This window comes from Epinephelus fuscoguttatus, linkage group LG12, assembly GCF_011397635.1.
Source record: "Epinephelus fuscoguttatus linkage group LG12, E.fuscoguttatus.final_Chr_v1".
Taxonomy (NCBI): Eukaryota; Metazoa; Chordata; class Actinopteri; order Perciformes; family Serranidae; genus Epinephelus; species Epinephelus fuscoguttatus.
The window spans coordinates 43565827-43585561 of NC_064763.1; the positions used below are offsets into that span (position 1 = coordinate 43565827).

Genomic DNA, 19735 nt, shown 5'->3' on the forward strand with positions numbered 1-19735 from the left:
AACCCGGCCATTCTGGATGTCACTAACTCGGCTTCTTCTCCGGAGCCTTTGTGCTCCACTGTCTCTCAGATTAACTCATATCACAGCGGTGCCTGGACAGCGTGACGTGTGTGGTTGTGCTGCTGCCGTGGTCCTGCCAGATGCCTCCTGCTGCTGCTGCTGCCATCATTAGTCATTAGTCATACTTCTACTGTTATTATACACATATGACTATTGTCACACATGTATACTGCCAGATATTAATATATTATTATTAATTATAATATTATTACTTTCATTAATGTTGTTGTAAGCTACTGTCATTACCGTCTGTCCTGCATCTCTCTCTCTCTCTCTCTCTCTCTCTCTCTCTGTCTCATTGTGTCATGTGGATTACTGTTAATTTATTATGCTGATCTGTTCTGTACGACATCTATTGCACGTCTGTCCGTCCTGGAAGAGGGATCCCTCCTCAGTTGCTCTTCCTGAGGTTTCTCCCATTATTTTTCCCGTTAAAGGGTTTTTTGGGGAGTTTTTCCTGATCAGCTGTGAGGGTCTTAAGGACAGAGGGATGTCGTATGCTGTAAAGCCCTGTGAGGCAAATTGTGATTCGTGATATTGGGCTTTATAAATAAAATTGATTGATTGATTGATTGAGTACAGTCCAGTCCTCTCTGGTCTAGCTAACATTTAGCCGTGTTACTTACTGATCCATTAGAAAGAAAGCTAGCTGGACATGGGTTTTGAAGCCTCTTTGGTCACGGAGCTCCCTCCATCTCTTGAACGCCTGACTGAGGTTTACTCTTGTTTTTCCTCTTCTTTTATCACTCTCCTTTTTGCTCTTCTTTGCCTCCTCACACAGAGGAGCTCCTTTTCTTTTGCTAGGCCGTTTTTCACTTGTCTCCAAACTTTGTCCGTCTGCCATTGTGCTCGTGACTCAACTATCTCATGCCCAACTCCTCATAAGGACCAGCTCCAGTCCCTGATTGGCTGACCGACCAGTTTCACAATACATGACGCGTTTCCTGCCATAAAACAGATTTTTTCTAAGAAATTTCGCCCCCGGTGGCAGAAGCTTATTGCAAAGATTGCAAAGCCACTAAGTAACCTATGTAAACGCTGATAGTCTGATTTTACTGTGGACACTACCCTGTGCAGCCCACATTATTTTCATCATGATATATTTAGGAAAAGATGCTGTCTGTTGCCTCTTTAACAACTACATTTTCATTTCTTGTTTCGTTCTGTTATTGTCTGTAGTTATGTATGTTCCCCTCGTCATGTCTGTTTATGTGTTCACCATGTCATGTCACTGTTTTTTGTCATGTAATTTCACTAATAAATTTTTTAGAAAAAAGAAAAAAGAAACAAACTGAGACATGAACTTTAAACTAAAGAACAAAGAGTTGCAGAGACAAGTCGGTTCATCAGTTTATTTCTGTTTCATTTTTACATGACATCATTAATTTATTTGTGCCAAAGAATTTCAGATCAACAGACATGAAGACAGAAAACAGCTGTTTCTCTGAGACTTCAGGGACAGTTGGACAAACCTCTCGCTGAAATTTCCTACTGACATTGAACATACTACAGCTTCTATCTACAGGTGCTTCAGCCAATCAGGAGGCAGCCGTTATATATGTACTGTTATATATTCCTCAACATGTCCGTCTGTACATTCAGCAACGTGCTGACACATCTGGTGACGTCAGCAAATCATTCCGGATATGTTTAATGACCCTCCATGCTGTCATTGTGCCTGACATGCAAACTGCAGGTCAAAGCTTTGTCTGTGGTGAGTTCACTGAGAGGCTCAGGAGGCTTTCAAGAGCGGCTCAGAAAAACAGAACTTTGTATGCACCAGTCAAACACATGCTCCGTCATCAGTTTATTAATCTTTTTAATATGTTTTTTTCTTCTGCATCATAGTTCATATATTTATGAGGTATCTAAAGTACTGTAGTGTAACAGAGTGTCAGGACACGTCAGGAAAAACATCTCGAGGGAAAAATTCAACTTTACAAGCAAGGAGTCAAATTATTGTAATCAACAAGCTATAAGGCCGCTCAAGAAAAAGTCATGATTTTATTAAAAAATACATCTATAATTTTTTCCTCCAATTATGACTTTATTGAAATATTTCGACTTTGAGTAACATTACATTTTTTATTTATTTTTATTACAACTTTTTCCTCCTGACATTATTATTTTAATCTCAAAACATTATGATTTCTGCCCCCAATTTTACTTCATTGCCAACATATTTTTTCCTCAAATTATTATGACTTTGTCTTTAATTATTGCTTTTTCTTAAGTTATTTCAACTTTAACTGAAATTATCACAATTGTTTGTGTCTGAGCTTCTTTCGAGGTTTTCTGCGATGTGTTTTCTCGACAGTGACGCCGACACTCTGTTTGTACTGAAACGTTCTGTAGAAATAAACTTGTTGATTTCTCTCCTCCATAGAAACTTGTGAACGACTGTAACCATGGTAACCTCTTACCTGCCATCCCATGTGACATGAAGATAAAAGAAACAACAGGTAAGTGGATCAACATGACGTCAGCATTTCAGAAACACTTACTGCGGCTCTTGAAACCGACTCTGGAATATTTCACTAAAGCTTGAAGCAAGTACACACAGGAGGCTTTTCTCCTTATCTCAGTGTCAGTCTGATTAAGGGGAAGTTTAAGGGTAAATCAGAGCTCAGAGTTTAAGGGGGAGTTTAAGAGTAAACCAGGGCTCAGAGTTTAAGGGGAAGTTTGAGGGTAAATCAGGGCTCAGAGTTTAAGGGGGAGTTTAAGAGTAAACCAGGGCTCAGAGTTTGAGGGGAAGTTTAAGGGTAAATCAGGGCTCAGAGTTTCAGACATGAATCCTCCCGAAATTTTCGTCACATGATGGTGAAACATTGGTAAAGTATGACGGTGTGGTTTCATTCAGCTGATTCAGATCACCGTTTCCCAGAATTCCCGGTGTTTGTCTTTATTTACGACCCAATCGTCCTGAGTTTTATTGTATCATGATTCTACGGACAGGAAACACAGAAAGTGATGAGACGTTGGTGGACGTCGTCTCTAATCTGGATCTGCTCGTGTTTGTAGGTCCGTGTTGGTCATTTCCGGTCCTGTCAGGTCCACTAACACAGAAAACCCATGTAAGCATCACGTTAGCATCATGTTAGCATTATGTTAGCATCCTAAAACCTTCAATCCATTCATTCAATCTGCAGTCAAATACCTAGCAACACGGTCGCTACGCTAAGCTAGCCAACGACTGGTGAGAGTTCAAACAGGTGTATTTCTGGTCCGATTAACAGAAGGCGACGGTGGTCTCCGGGACGTCGCTGGTGATGGTGAAGGCGGCACAATCGGCCGGTCGGACCACCAGAGACACGCGTACATGTGTTGGTGTGGAGACACCTCCGAGGTCTTGGCAAACTCATTTTTAGTCCTGGAGAATCAGCAACCTCTGCTGACATGTGTCTCTGGTGGCCCCGCCCCCTTCATTAGGAGGTAGCGGCCTGTTTACGAAAAGTTTCGAAGAACGCTAGCATCCCCTTCCTCACGCTGCTGTTGCCGTTGCCCTTGGTTATCCGCGGCATCATCATGTTGCTGCTGCTGCTGCCATGGAGACGGGAGGCGAGAGGAGGGAAGGCATCCATGGAGTTGGCCCGTTTGACTTTTGACGGGGCTGCACGCCATGACTTGGACCTTGGGGGAGGAGTCTGAGCCACCAGACACTTCTGATACTGAACCTGATGGACAGGAAGGAACTGGAATCAGTGTTAAGTGTGTGTCGACCACCAGGGGGCAGAAGAACACCAGAGTTTATGGAACTGAATCTGTCCGTGTGTTGTAAGGTCCCCGTAAGGTATGAATGACCTGGAGTGTCCATGTGCTGTAAGGTCCCCGTAAGGTATGAATGACGTGCAGTTGTTTTTTTTTTGTTTTTTTTTCTTAAGGTCTAAATGAGGGTGTACCTGTTCAGGTGTGTACTCACCATACATGCGGCCTGAACAGCCTCAGACAGGATCCCTGCGTCCGGTTCACACCAGAAGACGTGACATTCAAATTGTTGTGTGCCGCCATCAACAATCACAGCGAAGGTGTGGCTGTCATGGCCGACGCCCAGAAAGGTGAGGAAACGTACCTGACACTCCCAGAGAGGCTCCTCCCCTTCCTGTCAAGAACCAATGAGAGAGAGGGTCAGCTGACCTGTCACCTAGTGGGTTAACAAATTATGTAGTGATGGCGGTACCTCTCCCCTCCACAGAGACAGGATGTTGTCAGTGACGTGGATCACCGCTGGCTCCCACTCGTCTCTGTCTGTGCAGTTCATGATGCTCTCTATCGCTCTGTTCAACACCTCCATACCTGCATCATAACCAGACTCCTGGTCACCACGGTAACCACCAGGTGTGTTTTATTACGTAATTAGCACCTAATTAGTCGGTACATAATAACATCACATTTACAGGATCATTATCAGTTTGTTTACACTGACTGAAACAATCACAGAGCTGGATGTTGTGTTCAGGCATGTTCAGGTGTGTTCAGGTGTGTTTGTGTCTTACCCATCGCTCTGGACACTGGCAGGTTACCGATGTACTGGACCTCAAACTTTTGGACCTGCTGTCGCACGGCCTCCAGAAACTCCACTGAAACAACAACAAACTATCAGAAGACAGACAATCAGAAAACAGCAGGTGACGTCAGAGAACAGCTGAGTCACCTTGTCTGGGCAGGTCTTCAGGTGAGATGCTCTCCATGGTCAGGGAGCGGGACGGCCGCATCAGCGTCTTTTCTGACATCATCTAAAGAGAAATTAAACCATCATGTTCACCTACAGAACAACATTCCCTTTGTCTTTACTGCTAAGTAGCTAATGCTAGCATGCTAGCTAACATGCTAAGCTAAGATGCCAAGCTTCACACCTGAGAGTGTCACCTGTCGTTCAGGTGACGTTAACAACTGACCTTGGAGCACATCTCATGCAGCGCTGTGGCGATGGCTTTGGCCGGAGCGTTGCAGCGAAAAACGTGACACTTCAGCACACAGCTGTCCTTGTCGCCCGCCACAAACGCAAAGTCCCTGAACGCACCACACACACACACACACACATACATACAGTGTCATGATGTTGTGACCAATCAGCTGATGGACCGACAATCATGTGATCAGCAGGTGAATCAATAAATGACCCTGACATATATCGGAGGCTGTGAGGTGCAGCTTTATGTGAAGAGGTAAAGGTAGAGAGGTTTACCTGTCCCTGCCCAGGTGGAGGGGTGGGGGACGGGGCGTGTTAAAGAAACAGAGAGAGTGACAGGGTTAGCGCAAACTGACAGGTAAACAAACTGAAAGGTGGGTTTGATTTTAACACCTGAGCATGCAGAAACAAACTGTGAGTGTGTGCTGTTAGCCTAGTTTGGCATAAGGACTGGAATCGGGGGAAGTGTTAGCCTAGCTTAGCTTAATGACTGGAAGCAGGAGGCATTGTTAGCCTAGCTTAGTAGAAAAACTGAGAGCAGGTGGCAGTGTTACCCTAGCCTAGCACAGAGACTAGAGGCAGGGGGAAGTGTTAGCCTAGCTTAACATAAGGACTGGAAGCAGGGGGAAGTGTTAGCCTAGCTTAGCATAGAGACTAGAGGCAGGGGGAAGTGTTAGCCTAGCTTAACATAATGACTGGAGGAAGGGAAAAGTGTTAGGCTACTTTAGCATAATGACTGGATGCAGGAGGCATTGTTAGCCTAGCTTAGCATAAAGACTGAAGACAGGGGGAAGTGCTAGCCTAGTTTAACATAATTACTGGAGGAAGAGAAAAGTGTTAAGGTAAGCTTAGCATAATGAGTGGAAGCAGGAGGAAGTGTTAGCCTAGCTTAGCATAATAATTGGAAGCAGGAGGCAGTGTTAGCCTAGCTTAGCATAGAGACTGGAGGAAGAGAAAAGTGTTAGGCTGGCTTAGCATAATAATTGGAAGCAGGAGGAAGTGTTAGCCTAGCTTAGCATAAAGACTGAAGATGGGGAGAAGGGTTAGCCTAGCTTAACATAATTACTGGAGGAAGAGAAAAGTGTTAAGGTAAGCTTAGCATAATGAGTGGAAGCAGAAGGCACTGTTAGCCTAGCTTAGCATAGAGACTGGAAGCAGGGGGAAGTGTTAGCCTAGCTCTCTCGACCAGCTCTCCTCTGGTATATTTTTTTGGGTGGGACAGTGAAGGAATGACTCGCCTTACTGTGAATTATTCTGCCTCTGACATTCTTATACAAACTCTAACCAGTCTCATTCAACCTGGTTAACAAGCAACGAGTGTTAGCCAATCAGAGGCAAAGGGCGGGTCACCATCCTCAGAAGATAAAATCTGCCCACCTCTGTCTTATCTACGTGTAGTTTATTTGAACAGGTGTAGAGATGTGACCTTGACTCCAATTGGCTCACCTGCCGTTGTTGCAGCCCACCCCCCACACACGGATGTTGATGATTGGCTGACAGTGCAGAGGGGTGTGGTCTAAAGGGTCCAACAAGGTCAGAGTGTCTTTTTTCAGAACCAGCATCATCTCCCGACCCTGCAGACAGGCAGACAGACAGGCAGACAGCATTATACCACCCTGCTGTGTAAAACATAAATGAAAACTGAACACAGTTCGGAGATATTTAGTTAGTTAGTTAGTTAGTTAGTTAGTTTAGTTTTATTTGAACATAATGTTAAAAACAGACGGTATAAAATTTACAAGATTACAAAGGAAATGTGCCGGAGAGGTTAGAAGCCACTAAAGGCCTGTCAAAGAACCTGCCCTCAATTAAATCATACAATAAGGATAAGAAATAAACAAGAGAAATCAAAAAAAGAAAAAAAAAGGGGAGAAGGAAAGCAGAAGCAGAAGAAAGAGGAGGAAATCAAGACAAAAGATGACAGTTAGCAAATAAAATGAACAAAACCAATATAAGATTACGTGTTTGACGATGAACAAACAACTAAGAACTAGTCAGACCAAAAACAAGGAGAATCCAAACAAGGAAAATAATAATAAATAAATAATTCCACATTAGAGATGATTAATTAAATACTTTTTCATTTGATTTTTGAAGATTGCCAGTGAAGATGATGCTTTAAGAGATGGTGACAGGTTGTTCCAGAGAGATGGTCCTCTATAACTCAGTGAGAATTGAGAAAGGGAAGTCTGACAGAAAGGGTGATGGATGTTGTTGGACTGTCTCGTGGAGTATGAGTGAATAGGGTCCCCGTAAGGTCTGAATGTATGAATGTATACATAAATACACAAATCTGGTATTTGGTGCTCCCACATGTTCTCCCCGTGTCAGCGTGGGTTTCCTCTATATTAATTCATATCGTCCTCTGACATGTTCTCCCCGTGTCAGCGTGGGTTTCCTCCAGGTGCTCCGACATGTTCTCCCTGTGTCAGCGTGGGTTTCCTCCAGGTGCTCCGACATGTTCTCCCTGTGTCAGTGTGGGTTTCCTCCAGGTGCTCTGACATGTTCTCCCTGTGTCAGCGTGGGTTTCCTCCAGGTGCTCCCACATGTTCTCCCTGTGTCAGCGTGGGTTTCCTCCAGGTGCTCCCACATGTTCTCCCTGTGTCAGCGTGGGTTTCCTCCAGGTGCTCTGACATGTTCTCCCTGTGTCAGCGTGGGTTTCCTCCAGGTGCTCTGACATGTTCTCCCTGTGTCAGCGTGGGTTTCCTCCAGGTGCTCCCACATGTTCTCCCTGTGTCAGTGTGGGTTTCCTCTATATTAATTCATATCGTCCTCTGACATGTTCTCCCCGTGTCAGCGTGGGTTTCCTCCAGGTGCTCTGACATGTTCTCCCTGTGTCAGCGTGGGTTTCCTCCAGGTGCTCCGACATGTTCTCCCTGTGTCAGTGTGGGTTTCCTCCAGGTGCTCTGACATGTTCTCCCTGTGTCAGCGTGGGTTTCCTCCAGGTGCTCCGACATGTTCTCCCCGTGTCAGCGTGGGTTTCCTCCAGGTGCTCTGACATGTTCTCCCTGTGTCAGCGTGGGTTTCCTCCAGGTGCTCTGACATGTTCTCCCTGTGTCAGCGTGGGTTTCCTCCAGGTGCTCCGACATGTTCTCCCTGTGTCAGCGTGGGTTTCCTCCAGGTGCTCCGACATGTTCTCCCCGTGTCAGCGTGGGTTTCCTCCAGGTGCTCTGACATGTTCTCCCCGTGTCAGTGTGGGTTTCCTCCAGGTGCTCTGACATGTTCTCCCTGTGTCAGCGTGGGTTTCCTCCAGGTGCTCTCACATGTTCTCCCTGTGTCAGCGTGGGTTTCCTCCAGGTGCTCTCACATGTTCTCCCTGTGTCAGCGTGGGTTTCCTCCAGGTGCTCCCACATGTTCTCCCTGTGTCAGCGTGGGTTTCCTCCAGGTGCTCTGACATGTTCTCCCTGTGTCAGTGTGGGTTTCCTCCAGGTGCTCTGACATGTTCTCCCTGTGTCAGCGTGGGTTTCCTCCAGGTGCTCTGACATGTTCTCCCAGTGTCAGCGTGGGTTTCCTCCAGGTGCTCTGACATGTTCTCCCTGTGTCAGCGTGGGTTTCCTCCAGGTGCTCCCACATGTTCTCCCTGTGTCAGCGTGGGTTTCCTCCAGGTGCTCTGACATGTTCTCCCTGTGTCAGCGTGGGTTTCCTCCAGGTGCTCTGACATGTTCTCCCTGTGTCAGCGTGGGTTTCCTCCAGGTGCTCTGACATGTTCTCCCTGTGTCAGTGTGGGTTTCCTCCAGGTGCTCTGACATGTTCTCCCTGTGTCAGCGTGGGTTTCCTCCAGGTGCTCTGACCCCCAACAGGATAAGCGGTTACAGAAAATGAATGAGTTTGAACATTGAATATCTCTGTGCTATATTTAACTGTATATGAGTCAGGTAAGTTTACAGATCACTGTTTTCATTAATGGTTTACAGAGTCCAGCTGATCCTGAGTCAGGGTCGTATGTCTGAACAGGTTTAATTCACATCGTGGTTTACTTTCATATTCTGGGTCAGTTTGTGACTGAATCAGACAGACAGACAGACAGACGTCGACGGACAGGTGAAGGTTCAGCAGGTGTCTCACCTCCCCCCAGGCTCCCTGTCTGTCCCTCTGCTCGGGGCTGCTGCAGTGAGACAGCTGCTGGATGACATTACTGACAGCCAGACTGCTGCGACCGGGAGACAGGTCCTCCTCCTCCACCTCCAGCCAGCCCAGAGAGCGCACTGCAAAACACTGACAGACAGACACACAGGGAGAGGACAGACAGAGTCAGATGATGAGATTAAGCGGTCAGTGAGTCGTTGGGTGAAAAACAGGGAAACCAGGGCACAGACAGATGGATGGAGAGAGAGAGAGAGAGAGAGAGAGAAAGAGATTAAGTCAGATTAATGAAAAGTGTGGTAGAGAGCGGTCGACACAGAGCAGGAGAGATTAGAGCAGATTAGTGCCGACTGACAGGAAGTCAGCTTTCACTCTGGTTCATGTCAACACTGCTCCTGTCAGTCATGATGTCATCATCAGCTTCCTGTGACATCACCATCAGGATAGTGTGAGTGAACGCAGCACAGGAATGAGGACGTTCATGAGAAGGTTCTGAATCTAAAACATACTTTAATGAAGCAGAAAAACCAAATGTGTCTCACTGAGACAAGAAGAGACGGGTCGTATGATAATTGTTGTTGTTGATGTTGATGTTGTTGTTGTTGTCGTGTTACCTTGGTGTTGGGGTCGTGGTTAGTGAGATAATCTTCATGCCATGAAGACCTGAAAGAAATATTTCATATTTAGAAATTCATATTATCTGTGTGTGTGTGTGTGTGTGTGTGTGTGTGTCTGTGTGTCTCTGTGTGTGTTTGTGTGTTACCTGGGCTCAGGTGGTTTGCTGGTCTCTGTGGTGGAGCTCTGCTGTTCAGCCTCCTCCTGCTGAGACACAACACCACAGAAGAAGACAACACATCAGACAAACTTACGCATCTGCACCAGGTTAAATTAAACTCACCGGGTTAAATTAAACTCACCGGGTTAAATTAAAATCACCAGGTTAAATTAAAGTGACTGGGTTAAATTAAACTCACCAGGTTAAATTAAACTAACCGGGTCATATTAAACTCACCAGGTTAAATTAAACTAACCGGGTTAAATTAAAATCACCAGGTTAAATTAAACTCACCAGATTAAATTAAACTAACCGGGTTAAATTAAAATCACCAGGTTGAATTAAAGTGACTGGGTTAAATTAAACTCACCAGGTTAAATTAAACTAACCGGGTTAATAAACCCACTAGGTTAAATTAAACTCACCAGGTTAAATTAAACTCACCAGGTTAAATTAAACTAACCGGGTTAAATTAAACTCACCAGGTTAAATTAAACTAACCAGGTTAAATTAAACTCACAAGGTTAATAAACTCACCAGGTTAAATTAAACTAACCGGGTTGAATTAAACTCACCAGGTTAAATTGAACTCACCAGGTTAAATTAAACCCACCAGGTTAATAAACTCACCAGGTTAAATTAATCCCACCAGGTTAATAAACTCACCAGGTTAAATTAAACTAACTGGGTTGACTTAAACCCACCAGGTTAAATTAAACTCACCAGGTTAATAAACTCACCATGTTAAATTAAAGTGACTGGGTTAAATTAAACTCACCAGGTTAAATTAAACTAACCGGGTTATATTAAACTCACCAGGTTAAATTAAACTAACCAGGTTAAATTAAACTCACCAGGTTAATAAACTCACCAGGTTAAATTAAACTAACCGGGTTGAATTAAACTCACCAGGTTAAATTGAACTCACCAGGTTAAATTAAACCCACCAGGTTAATAAACTCACCAGGTTAAATTAATCCCACCAGGTTAATAAACTCACCAGGTTAAATTAAACTAACTGGGTTGACTTAAACCCACCAGGTTAAATTAAACTCACCAGGTTAATAAACTCACCATGTTAAATTAAAGTCACCAGGTTAAATTAAACTTACCAGTTTAAAATAAACTCACCAGGTTAAATTAAACTCACCAGGTTAATAAACCCACCAGGTTAAATTAAACTCACCAGGTTAAATTAAACTTACCAGTTTAAAATAAACTCACCAGGTTAAATTAAACTCACCAGGTTAAATTAAACTTACCAGTTTAAAATAAACCCACCAGGTTAAATTAAACTCACCAGGTTAAAATAAACTCACCAGGTTAAATTAAACTCACCAGGTTAATAAACCCACTAGGTTAAATTAAACTCACCAGGTTAAATTAAACTTACCAGTTTAAAATAAACTCACCAGGTTAAATTAAACTCACCATGTTAAATTAAAGTCACCAGGTTAAATTAAACTTACCAGTTTAAAATAAACTCACCAGGTTAAATTAAACTCACCAGGTTAAATTAAACTCACCATGTCACATTAAACTAACCGGGTTAAATTAAACTAACCAGGTTAAATTAAACTCACCAGGTTAATACACTCACTTGGTTAAAGTAAACTCACCAGGTTAAATTAAACTAACCGGGTTGAGTTAAACTTACCAGGATAAATTAAACTCACCAGGTTAAATTAAACCCACAAGGTTAAATTAAACTCACCAGGTTAAATTAAACTCACCATGTTAAATTAAAGTCACCAGGTTAAATTAAACTTACCAGTTTAAAATAAACTCACCAGGTTAAATTAAACTCACCAGGTTAAATTAAACTAACCGGGTTAAATTAAACTAACCAGGTTAAATTAAACTCACCAGGTTAATACACTCACTTGGTTAAAGTAAACTCACCAGGTTAAATTAAAGTTCTCACCTTTGATGGTTAAATTAAACTCACCAGATGTTAAATTAAACTCACACACACACACACACACACACACACACACACAGTATCAAACTCACCAGGTTAAATTAAACTAACCGGGTTGAGTTAAACTTACCAGGATAAATTAAACTCACCAGGTTAAATTAAACCCACAAGGTTAAATTAAACTAACCGGGTTTAATTAAACTCACCAGGTTAGCTTAAACTCACCGGGTTTATTTTGACTAACTGAGTTAAGTTAAATTAAGCACAATAATTTGGGCTAACGAGGTCCATTTAAATTAATAAGGTTAAGTTGTATTTGTTGGACACTTTTAACTGGTTAAACTGAACTAACCACGTGAGTTATTGAGATAGTAACCTGTGTTTCGAGCAGCTGTGGTGTCCCACTGAGGCGAGGGTGTTGCCACTGGGTGGCGCCGGTGGGAACGTGCCAGTAATAAGTTCCTGTCGAGTCTTTGATGGTTCTCCAGCCGGAGGGGAGGTCTGGGTCCAGCAGCAGGTTCTGGTCCGTCCAGATGTTGTCTGCACACATACACAGACACACACACACACACACACACACACACACACACACACACACACAGTATCAGAGCTACTGAAGCATGTATTTATCTGTAGTAAACATGCCTGTGTTGATGTGATGAGTCCGACAGGTTTTGATGGTGTTTAGGTTCACACACAGTCTGTGTGTGTCTGTGTGTGTGTGTTGATCACTGTGTATCAGTGTGTGTATCAGTGTGTATCAGTGGACTCTACTGAGCTTCTGTTTCTACTGACTTTATTTATGTGTCTATCAGGGCCGATTGCTTTGAGACAACAAGGGAGGCTGAACTTCCCCTAAACTTTCATAGAAGAAATGGTCAAATATGCACCATTGAATTTACATTAAAATAAGAATTTACATTGCATTAAACGTGCGCTAGGATGCGTTTCACCATGACTATGATGTTCAAACGTCAGCTGTTTATCACCAGTTTTCAAATGCGACCTCCCTGTCATACATTCTGGTGTCAGCACAGTGGACGCGGAGCCTCCAAGCATTCCTATGAGACAGCGCTGAGCAGGTTCTTTTCATGCAGCAAAGCGAGACGCTCATTGGATAAATGCGACAAAATCGTCACTTCCAGGGAGGCTCAGCTTCCCTGGGACCTAATGGTGCAGTAGGCAGGAGAGGACACTCAGTGTCTGCGTGATGAACCCCTTTGTGATTGACAGCGCTTTGGAAATACACACCGGCATCGTCACATCTCGAGCTCAGTCCCATGCAGATATTTGTGAGTGGAGTCTTCTGACAAAGTGCCGTCTGGATTTCCTGATTTCTATAAGCCATGTAGCTCATTGTCACACACAACACACACTGTAAACAAGGGTTAGGGTGTTTGAACCCATCTGAACATCTCTGAGGTGTGTTTGCTGTGGTTCTATGGCATGAGTGTGGTTGGAAAAGGGCTTCAAGTTACTGCCTCGCTACAACATGACACAGTTTATGATGTAAACTTGATGTAAAAGTGAGCTTCCCCTGTTTGAAAGACCAGCAGCCGCCACTGGTGTCAGAACACACACATGTTATTTACACCAGGTGTGGGTCTGTGAGGCAGGTTAGTTAGTGCACATGACAAAAGGACAGTGTGGACGTCAGGTGTAAAAGATGACATGAAGTGTGTGTTGATTTGGATCATATGAGTTTTTGACCCTGTTCTACAGCGTCCTCACAGAGACATGATGAGACCATGGAGAAACAGGACGTCCAGTCGGTGGTGGACTGTGTGCTGGAGTGTAAGGAGCTGTTAGGGACAGATGTTAGGGACAGATGTCAGGGACAGATGTTAGGGACAAATGTTAGGGACAGATGTTAGGGACAGATGTCAGAGACAGATGTTAGGGACAAATGTTAGGGACAGATGTTAGGGACAGATGTTAGGGACAAATGTTAGGGACAGATGTTAGGGACAGATGTCAGGGACAGATGTTAGGGACAAATGTTAGGGACAGATGTTAGGGACAGATGTTAGGGACAGATGTCAGGGACAGATGTTAGGGACAAATGTTAGGGACAGATGTTAGGGACAGATGTTGGGGAAGGTAGGAGCAGTGGTGTGGAGCAGACGTGTCCAGTACAGAGTGTCCAGAGGTCAGACAGGAAGAGGACAGGAAACTATAGAGGACCTGAATAATTAATGACCCTCAGAGACGTGAAGCGCTGAGTCAGCTGACTGAGAGATGGCAATATGATGAATAGGAGGGGGCGCAGTGGTCAATACAGCGACTCGTTGACTCGACTCGAGGAGGAAACTTGCAGCTGAAATCATTTTTATTTCCACACTGTATGAACTCCTGACAGATGGTTCTGTTCAGCTGCTGGAGAACAAACAGGAAACATTTACAGTAAACACAGGAAGTTTACTGACGGTGTCTCAGCCACTGCATCACAACAAATAAACAAACAAACAGCGGACCAATCACAATCATGAGAGAAGCGCAGCGTCACTGAGCGTCACTGAGCGTCCTCACAGAGCGCCGTATGTGAGGAAACAAAAAGTATTTCTCATGTGAGGATCAGAGATTAATTCTACTAAAATATGAGGAGGAGAAAAGCAACATTAGAGAAAAGGCCAACACCGTGGCAGCTGCAGGAGGAGGAAACATGCGTGGCAACGCATAACGGGATGAATAATGTTTAGTTTTAGTTTAGATTAGTTTATTTGCACATAATGTTAAAAACAGACAGTATAACATTTACAAGATTAAAAAAGAAAAGTGCCGGAGAGGTTAGAAGCCACTGAAAGCTTATCAAAGAAATTCCCCTGTCAAAACATCAATGACATCACATAATAGAGAAGAAAAGAAACGGGTGAGGAAAGAAGAAATAGAGGAGGAGAGAGGGAAAAATCAAGACAACACAAGGCAGCAAATAAAATGATGTGTAGGTTAAATGACTCATCACCGGTTCAAGTAGCTACAGTACCTGTACCTGTACATCTGACACTGATCACACCCTTGAATCCCATGAAATCAATGCTGCGCAGATGAACTGCGTGTATTACAATTATCGTCTAACATCACTGTGTCTGATAAACTGGTCTTCTTTGTCATAACGTTATATATGCTACAATAAAGCTTAAAGCTGACGCCACAGTTAAATCATATCAACACCAAACTGATAGTCTGAATAAAATCATCCTGATATTGAGCTGTGTTAGAAATTAACAGCTGTGCAGAAATATACCTAGTGTCCTCTTTAAGAAACAAAAGGAAAATCCTCAAACACCATGAAGTGTAGACATGATAGGCTACTTTCCACATTTCCAGCAGCAAAGCTGTCAGTTAGGCCCATTATCTTTAACAGGGATCATTTCCTCCAACAAAACAAAATGTTGGCACTAATTAATGGTGCTATTAAGTGTCCGCTAATGATCAGTTTCTTTCTTATGAAGGGCTGGGATGAAAGTTCCACTTCTTTCCACTCCTTTCTGAACAATCTTTTCATTGTCTGTTGTTGTTGCTTTCTTTTCTTTTTAATGTTCAAAATAAAGTTTCAAATCAAAATCAATCAAATGAATTAAACTTCCCGTCATGACTGGGCTGCATTTCTGTCAGCCATCAACAGCTGATTGGCCAGTGGGTGGTGCTTTTTATAGGATCAGATTCAACCCTGAACTTACCCTGCTCCGGAGCAGGATAGCCGTTCAGAGTAAGTTACCATGGTGATCTACCCCGATAAGAACCCAGGGTTAACCCTGAAGTTACCTCGCTAAGACATTAATCCTGCTTCGTGATACAGGCCCCTGGTTTGTCAGATCCAAAACATAGACCTATCCCAGGTCTAAGGGTCAGGTGTTTATATGCTTTTAAAAATGATCAAGTCCATTTGGATTTCACAACAAATTTCCCAGAATTCAAGATCCATCATTTTGGATCAGTGATTCTCTGCTCTGGGCTACGGCAGCTGATAAACAGCAGGGCTACGGCTACGTACTGATAAACAGCGGAGCTACGGCTACATACTGACAAACAGCAGGGCTACGGCTACATACTGATAAACAGCAGGGCTACAGCTACATATTGATAAACAGCAGGGCTACGGCTACGTACTGATAAACAGCAGGGCTACGGCTACATACTGATAAACAGCAGGGCTACAGCTACATATTGATAAACAGCAGGGCTACGGCTACGTACTGATAAACAGCAGGGCTACGGCTACGTACTGATAAACAGCAGGGCTACGGCTACGTATTGATAAACAGCGGAGCTACGGCTACATACTGACAAACAGCAGGGCTACGGCTACGTACTGATAAACAGTGGAGCTACGGCTACATATTGATAAACAGCAGGGCTACAGCTACATATTGATAAACAGCAGGGCTACGGCTACGTACTGATAAACAGCGGAGCTACGGCTACATACTGATAAACAGCAGGGCTACGGCTACGTACTGATAAACAGCAGGGCTCTCTGCACATACTGATAAACAGCAGGGCTACGGCTACATACTGATAAACAGCATACTGATAAACAGCAGGGTTACGGCAGCTGATAAACAGCAGGGCTACAGCTACATATTGATAAACAGCAGGGCTACGGCTACGTACTGATAAACAGCGGAGCTACGGCTACATACTGATAAACAGCAGGGCTACGGCTACATACTGATAAACAGCAGGGCTACGGCTACGTACTGATAAACAGCGGAGCTACGGCTACATACTGATAAACAGCAGGGCTACGGCTACATACTGATAAACAGCAGGGCTACGGCAGCTGATAAACAGCAGGGTTACGGCTACATACTGATAAACAGCAGGGCTACGGCTACATACTGATAAACAGCAGGGCTACGGCTACATACTGATAAACAGCAGGGCTACGGCTACGTACTGATAAACAGCGGAGCTACGGCTACGTACTGACAAACAGCGGGGCTACAGCTACGTACTGATAAACAGCAGGGCTACGGCTACGTACTGATAAACAGCAGGGCTACGGCTACGTATTGATAAACAGCGGAGCTACAGCTACATACTGATAAACAGCAGGGCTACGGCTACGTACTGATAAACAGCAGGGCTACGGCTACATACTGACAAACAGCGGAGCTACGGCTACGTACTGATAAACAGCAGGGCTACGGCTACGTACTGATAAACAGCAGAGCTACGGCTACATACTGATAAACAGCGGAGCTATGGCTACGTACTGATAAACAGCAGGGCTACGGCTACGTACTGATAAACAGTGGAGCTACGGCTACATACTGATAAACAGCGGAGCTACGGCTACGTACTGATAAACAGCAGGGCTACGGCTACGTACTGATAAACAGCAGAGCTACGGCTACATACTGATAAACAGCAGGGCTACGGCTACGTACTGACAAACAGCGGGGCTACAGCTATGTACTGATAAACAGCAGGGCTACGGCTACGTACTGATAAACAGCGGAGCTACGGCTACATACTGACAAACAGCAGGGCTACGGCTACATACTGACAAACAGCAGGGCTACGGCTACGTACTGATAAACAGCAGGGCTATAATAATTGAGGCTCATTATTGGAGTTATTTAGGTCCAGTTCCTAAAGTGTATTTGTATTGTTTTTATTGTTCTTGTCCTACAGAAACAAACGTGTCATTGCTCTGTAGTCTGAATCTTGTCTTGAATGAAGTCAGTGATCGTCACTGATCCTGGATCAGTACTCAGTGTGTTTAGACAGCTGATTCTCAGTCGATCCAAACATGATGAAGGCTCCGCCCTCAACACTGTGAATATTTGTGTTCTCATTAATATATCAGATATTAGTCAGAGATCGCCCTCTATTCATCGTCACATGCAGACACACAGCAGGATGTATGAAACATTTTAATGAGGACTGAATGAAGCGTGTAAACTCAGTGATGATGTCATCTGTCATTGTGACCTCACAGTGTCCTTGTCTTGTCCCACAGTCCCTCCTGACACAGCACCGCCATGTCTCTGTGTGTGTTTCTGTTCTTCTGTCCTGGTGACATCCTGTTTGACCTCTTTCACGATGAGGTCATGTGTTTGATGGATGGTCTCCAGCAGCCCATCAGAGGTCACCTGATGCTTATATACATGTTCAGTGAAGGTGAATCTCTCTCTCAGGTAACGAACGTAAACTTCCTTAAAACCCTTAAAGCTCAGGAGAGACGCTGACATCATTGTCCTGAACTGTGACAGCTTCCAGGTCTGCGCCCAGACAGGGTTATATGAACATGGAAGGTTTTAAATCTGTTTATGGTCAGTGTGTGTCTGTGTGTGTGTGTGTGTCTTTTGATGTGAAAACAAACCAAAATAAAAAATGCAAATGTTGTGGTTATTCACAGTAATAGGTGTTTCGTGTTATTTTACACCTCGGCCGCTCTGTTCTGTGCACTACTCAGGTCTGCTGGGAGCGAGCTAGCAGCACCACTTTTTCACGATGACCGCTGGTAACATCACAGTGGCGGGATGTCGTAGCTGTGGAAACATGGTGGCCACCCTCTGGTCTCGCCCCAGGTCGCCTCAGTGAGTAGAACACATTCTCACCTCCAACTCCTCAAATATCGGACTTTTCATGTCTATATATGACCCACTTTGTGTCCTTGGTGCGACGTTCAGGGATGCCGTGTCAATTTACGTCAGTCACATGCATTATAATTCTGTATATACATGTATATATATATATATATATATATATATATATATATATACATGTATATAAACTTTCTGCTCATTACTAGATACAGTCTTTTTTAAAAACAACATATAATGACATATTTACATTTATTTCCTTGTGCAACAAAAGCACTTAGGTTTAGCAAAAAAATCATGGTTTGGCTCAACATTCACACAGGAAGTGAACAGCGGGCTCCCGGGTAAATGTTTGTTGGACTCATGCACCTCCCCTCCTCCCGCCCCACAGAGACTTTACAGCTCCTTAATTAATGTTGTTATCATCTGCGTTTCAAACTGACACCATCTGGCGGCGCTCTAAAGTCATTCCACTGTGAAGGGACGACTTTCTCGTCAGTGTCTGACGTGGAAATCACTGACCAGGTGGCGATATTTGACGACTTCAGAAAAAGAACATGTTGATGAGTGAGCTGCATTATGAGCTGCAAACCTCTTCAGCATGGCTAACTCTGTTTCCCCGTTAAAGGGTTTTTTGGGGAGTTTTTCCTGATCAGCTGTGAGGGTCTTAAGGACAGAGGGATGTCGTATGCTGTAAAGCCCTGTGAGGCAAATTGTGATTTGTGATATTGGGCTTTATAAATAAAATTGATTGATTGATTGATTGATTAACAACGTTAACCGTACTGACAATGCTAACAGTTCTCACAGAGTTAACAGTGACGTTAACAATGCTAAAGGACAGATGGGGCTCCAAATTGAGCCCCTTATTTCCGAGGGTGACCCGAGGGGGGAGAGCAGAGGGTGGGCACCATGTTTCCACAGTAACGCTGTTCAGTCAGGATGGCGTTACTCCCACCAGACCTGGTTGTTTTACAGTGCAGAGCAGCTAAGGCTAATGTTAGCTTAGCAGTGGAGAGCGGAGGGCGGACAGAAACACTGGGTGTGGTTACATGATGGCTTCTCATTCAGAATGAAATAAATCTGAATGAAATAAATCTGAATTAAAGCCTTTCCAGGTAGTTTACATGAGAAATATTCATTCTGAATGAGGGTTTACACAGAGATCAGTTTAATCGCCTTTATTTGGATCTGCACAAGGTTTGGGGCAGGTTTCTGATTGGATAGGGGGCGGGGCGGATGTTACGTGTTTACGTTTACCGGAAGAAAACACTGTAGTCCTCGCTCCGGATAACAAGATGCTTGACGACGCCGTTCTTAGTGCCTTTTTCGGGCTTGTTTTGCTTATATTCTTGAAGCAGCAGTACGACAACAACCTTGTTCTGCTAATGCTTCATCTGTTGAGGAGGAGAAGGGAGGTAGAAGGTCGAAGA

General features: G+C 44.0%; 2 protein-coding genes across 4 annotated transcripts in view; one reads left to right on the forward strand and one right to left on the reverse strand.

Annotated features, from left to right (window-relative positions):
- Window positions 1-1403: 1403 nt before the first annotated feature.
- apbb3 (amyloid beta (A4) precursor protein-binding, family B, member 3) overlaps window positions 1404-19735 on the reverse strand; it is a 20453-nt gene continuing 2121 nt past the window's right edge. The window contains exons 2-12 of one of the 2 annotated variants that reach the window (XM_049592689.1): window positions 12125-12288; window positions 9816-9871; window positions 9667-9715; window positions 9035-9184; window positions 6416-6543; window positions 4956-5070; window positions 4712-4793; window positions 4554-4637; window positions 4238-4353; window positions 3980-4159; window positions 1404-3734 (exon numbers count right to left, since the gene is read on the reverse strand). In XM_049592689.1, coding sequence (XP_049448646.1) covers window positions 3486-3734; window positions 3980-4159; window positions 4238-4353; window positions 4554-4637; window positions 4712-4793; window positions 4956-5070; window positions 6416-6543; window positions 9035-9184; window positions 9667-9715; window positions 9816-9871; window positions 12125-12288 — 1373 coding nt within the window. In that variant the 3' untranslated portion in view covers window positions 1404-3485. Of the gene's footprint in view, window positions 3735-3979; window positions 4160-4237; window positions 4354-4553; window positions 4638-4711; window positions 4794-4955; window positions 5071-6415; window positions 6544-9034; window positions 9185-9666; window positions 9716-9815; window positions 9875-12124; window positions 12289-19735 lie in introns of both variants that reach the window. The other variant, XM_049592688.1, reaches the window with a different exon arrangement.
- Window positions 8263-19735, forward strand: part of sra1 (steroid receptor RNA activator 1) — a 25129-nt gene continuing 13656 nt past the window's right edge. The window contains exon 1 of one of the 2 annotated variants that reach the window (XM_049592671.1): window positions 8263-8706. In XM_049592671.1, the coding sequence (XP_049448628.1) occupies window positions 8673-8706 (34 nt within the window). In that variant the 5' untranslated portion in view covers window positions 8263-8672. The remainder of the gene's footprint in view (window positions 8707-19735) is intronic. The other variant, XM_049592673.1, reaches the window with a different exon arrangement.